This window comes from Aplysia californica, unplaced genomic scaffold (assembly GCF_000002075.1).
Source record: "Aplysia californica isolate F4 #8 unplaced genomic scaffold, AplCal3.0 scaffold00193, whole genome shotgun sequence".
Classification (NCBI taxonomy): Eukaryota; Metazoa; Mollusca; class Gastropoda; order Aplysiida; family Aplysiidae; genus Aplysia; species Aplysia californica.
The window spans coordinates 526243-531053 of NW_004797463.1; the positions used below are offsets into that span (position 1 = coordinate 526243).

Consider the following 4811-nt stretch of genomic DNA (forward strand, 5'->3'; position numbering starts at 1 on the left):
AAAAAGATATTCCGCTTTTTAATTTTCAAAAGATTACCCCAAAACGAAGTGAGGACTGTTTGTTCTTGAACGTGTTCTCACCCACACAGAGGAATTCCCAGACCCCACTGCCTGTGATGGTGTGGATACATGGTGGAGCGTATGTAATAGGGTCCGGTTCTCAATTTGATGTCACTTCTCTAGCGACAAAAGGAGTCGTGCTGGTTTCTTTGAACTACAGGCTGGATGTTTTTGGCTTCTTGTCAACCGAAGACAACACATTGCCAGGAAACTATGGGATGTTGGATATGATCGCTGCTCTACAGTGGGTGAAAGAAAACATTGCTTATTTTGGGGGTGACCCGAACATGGTGACTATTTTTGGGGAAAGTGCTGGTGCAGGAGCTGTCTCTCTCCTCACTCTGTCGCCCTTAGCTAATGGTCTGTTCCAGAGAGCGGTTATGGAGAGTGGGGTTTCTCTGTGTCCTTGGTCAATTGACTACCCAGGAAATCGAGTGTCGTCTCGCATGATAGCCCGGCTGACGAGCCAGGTCGCTCAGTGTGACGACTTGAATAATCCAAAAGCGCTTTTGTCATGTCTACAACAGGTCGATGCCAATAAGCTACTAAACGCATCCATTGCCATTTCTAACGCATTGGAAGTGGGAATAACATCTTTGACCCCTAGAGTTGAAACAACGTTTGGCTTCTTACCAGAGTCACCAGCTACTCTTCTCTCTAAAGGAAAAATCAGCCACGTAGATACCATCAGGGGCTTTAATAGTGATGAAATCGGATTATTTGCTAACGTTTTCTCTAAAAGCCCACCTGTTCAATTCTCAGAGAAGGTGGCTAGACAAGTTATTGGCGAGCAGCTTCAACAATTCACTAAACGTGACCAGGAAAAACTTCTGAAAGTATTGACGTCAACGTTTTTGACAAACACGTCCAGCAGTGATGTCTTAAGGAGAGCATCTCTAGACGCCAGGGACAACTTTTCCTTTGTGGGTCCAACAATCGTGGAGCTGGATTACGTCGTGCGCAATGTCCCAGATAAGAAACATTACTTGTACGAGTTCAGTCACCGACCAAGCTTCAGTAAAAGTCCACCATGGATGTCAGCTATACACGTGGACGAGTTATTTTACGTTTTTGACGTTCAAGAGAAAAGGTTCACCGACAAAGGCTTTGGGCCTCCTGATGCTGTCGACATCCTGGTATCTCAACAGATGATGGAAATGTGGACCAACTTTGCCAAGACTGGGAACCCAACGTCAACAGTGCCCACTGGTGGAGCGATGTGGAGCCAATACCTTAGCCCTACTGCACCTCACTATCTATTTATTAATTCTGAATCTAAGTTAAGACTCTGGTCACAGTCTGATGTCGCGGATGTATCCCGCAAAGTTCTCGACGTTTTAGAGTGAAGCAGCACAGCATCCGTTAACATCAATATTGGGTAGAAAATGAGACAAAATTTAATACGAAACTGATACAATTTCTGTCTTCTTTTACCCGTTTCAGTGATAATTGAAAAGTACCAGCTGACCAGAAAAAGTGCCTTCAAAGAAATTTTCATAACCTTCTTGTTTATGACTCAATTGACATCAAAATTGACCGAAATCTAGAAGTACGTTCGGATCATGTTTTAAAAAAATATGGTTGCACAACGAAAAGATGATAAAGCACTTCACCCCTGTACATGTATAAACGCGCATTTTTCAGTTGAGACGTATTAGCAAACAAGGTCTCCCAAATCGACCCGTGTATTACTTGCTCCGGAACACGGGATGGGTACCTGTAACAAACATAACTGTCCAGGCAAAAGGCCCATTTGGTAATAGGCTGCAAGCTTTGAAAGGTTTTGATTTTTAAAAATTAGAATTAGAATTCGAAGCCCAAATCAACACACGGTAGGCAGTCTGTAAAAACAAGGCACTCTTGAAAATGTTAAGGTGGTCCGTGATTCGGAGAACTCTCACCAGTACCTCATCATCTGATCAGAGTTCTCGGGGAGCTGGGGACTATACGAGTAATTTGTTGGTGGTATAGGGAGAAAGAACCAGCAGTCTCAGCAAGGTAGGGTTGCTCCGCATGACGACAGAGCTGTTCTGGGCTGGGCCAACAACCACTTTGGTACCGGAGTGTCCCCAAAGGACCTGCACTTGAGTCCACTGAATTTTCACCTTTGAGGGAGTTTGGTGAAGGACACAATGTGTAGGAAAATGCTTGAAAGTATACAATACTTAATTGGTCGCTTTAAAGCACAAGGGGGTTATCCGGAAAAATGCTGTTTTGAGAAAATCGAAGGTAAAGTTTTTGCCCCTTGTTCAGTTTCTTTGAAAGACAAGGAGAGTTTTCTCTATAACTAAACAAATAACTAATGAAACCAAACTTCCCTTATAGGTAGGGTGATCACCGCTTTCGGCGTAGGTCAAGATTTCTGGACCCCTCCCCCCCCCCAAATCTGGAGAAGCTCACTTGTCTTTAAAAGCGACCAATTAAGAGAAGCGATCACGGAGGGCGAAAAAGAGATTTTCCACGAGCGGTGTCAACGGGTGATTGTCATTTTCACTCAGCGCGTGATTTACTCGAAATTGGGGGTATCTGGAAGATATCTTGTAACTCTGTTTGTGGTTGTCATATTCTATTGTTCTTTATACATAATAAATCCTGACAGATGTTTCACGTTTCTGCAAACTTTGGTGTTTGTACCTTCATTTATAACGATTTTATCGGCGTTCTTTTGGACGAGCTTTTTTTCCGGTCACCTGGTATGTTTTCGTCTGTCATTTGCCCTATAATAATAATAATAATAATAATAATAATAATAATAATAATAATAATAATAATAATAATAATAATAATAATAATAATAATAATAATAATAATAATAAAAATAATAACAATATTAATAATAATAATAATGATAATAATAATAATAATAATAATAATAATAATAATAATAATAATAATAATAATAATAATAATAATAATAATAATAATAATAATAATAATAATAATAATAATAATAATAATAATAATAATAATTGCATTTATATAGTGCATATTCATGCTCAAGAGCATGCTCTATGCGCTTTACAACTATTATTACCCAGCAGACCCTCTGAGAACACTCAGAAACATACTCAACTTCCGCAGAAGCATACAGTGCAAGCTGCGAATTTCACGCGCTCAAACACTATCAAACTGACAAGATCGTTCACTGTCTATAGCCGGGTACCCATTTCCACCTGGGTGAAGTGAGGAAAATTTGTGCAAAGTGCCTTTCCCAAGGACACAATGTCGGGTCCCTGACGGGATTCGAACCCACGACCTTACGGTTGCGAGTCCGAGAGCCATGCCACTAGGCTACCGACGCCCTATTTCTCGCCCTTCAGATCATTTAAAAAGTAGGCGTCTACAACGTTGCTTGCCTGTGACGGCCAACCCAGCGCAAATGCGATACAGCATCAACCAGGAGACATCGATTAAAAAACCCAATAAACTTCAAATAGAAGCAATTGATGTCACATACTTTGCGTGCCAAAGGGAAGACTGGCGACTTTCTATTTTTAGAAGAAGAATTGAAGGGGTCGAAAAACAAAGGGTTAAGTCACCTTGATTTCGTTTCGAAAACAATGTAACACACCCCCCCCCCTTCCCTCTCCAACAAAAAAAAAAAAGAAGTTGGTGTTCCGCATGATGTACAACCTGTCTGGGAAATCTGTAGAAACCATAACTGATGTAAAGCCACCCACTTATTTCGTTCAGCTGTTACGTCATTATTGTTCAGTCTCCCCTGACATGTCTCGTCGTACTATGAACTCTTTCCATTTTTTCTTTTTTTTTTTTCCTCTCTCTTTTCTTTCTTTTTTTTTCCTCTCTCTTTTCTTTCTTTTTTTCCTCTCTCTTTTCTTTCTTTCTTTCTTTTTTTTCTTTCTTTTATCTTTATTTTTTTCTTTCATTTCTAGTAAAATGTGACTTTAAGTAAGACCTTTATTTGCAGGCGTTTGGCGGGTGTTCTGATGTGGTTTGCTTCTTTTTTTTTGTTTATTAAAAATCCATTGTCCTTAGCTCTCCTCCTTCTTATTTGTGTTTGTTACTCTCTTGTAACACCTATAATCTTCGGCCTAATATGATCTTATTATGTTGCAAGTGCCGTAAAACGCTTACTGAAACAAATGGACTTCTATTTTTCTGACCCTTTCAATTATTTAATTAAGTCATGCAGTACTAATTGGCCCAGAGTGCTTTATGCATTGTCCCCGCCTATAACACTTACGATATTATACTCCGAATCTTCAACTGTGATCAGCTGTTCTTTGCAATGTAATATTTTGTAATTCTCCTACTTTGTTTGAGGCGTCGTTAGCCCAGTGGTTAGGCTACCGGACTCGTAATCCTAAGATTGCGAGTTCGGGGGTTCGATCCTCAGCTCGGTCCGACGTTGTGTCCTTGGGAAAGGCACTTTACACGAATTTACCACTAGGCTCGGTCCTTTCGGAGATAGACGTTAAACTCGGAGGTCTCACCTTTTAAATAAACCAACAGTATTGATAGGGACGTATAACCTATACCATTTCACCTTTTAATATAAACATTTTTACTTTGTTTGCGTTCCTTTTGTTTCGCCTGTTTGAAAACGGTAGGTCTTTTAGTCTCAATGAGCTTTTCAACTGTTACAAGCTCAGAAAACAACATTGTTCAGAAGTGAGAGAAAGGCGTTATCCTTCTTTTCAACATTGTGCCTAAAGTTTGTGATATTTTTGGGCATCTTTTCTCGGGTTTTTTAAAAAACATCAATAATTAATTGAACTTTGAAAAAATAG

The 4811-nt window shown here is 39.9% G+C and overlaps 1 protein-coding gene across 1 annotated transcript in view; it reads left to right on the plus strand.

The window, feature by feature from the left end:
• LOC101857407 (acetylcholinesterase) overlaps positions 1–2288 on the plus strand; it is a 3273-nt gene extending 985 nt beyond the window's left edge. Inside the window, exon 2 of the mRNA XM_005098777.3 lies at positions 1–2288. This exon is cut by the window's left edge and continues 84 nt beyond it. Coding sequence (XP_005098834.3) covers positions 1–1406 — 1406 coding nt within the window. The 3' untranslated portion in view covers positions 1407–2288.
• Positions 2289–4811: the final 2523 nt, after the last annotated feature.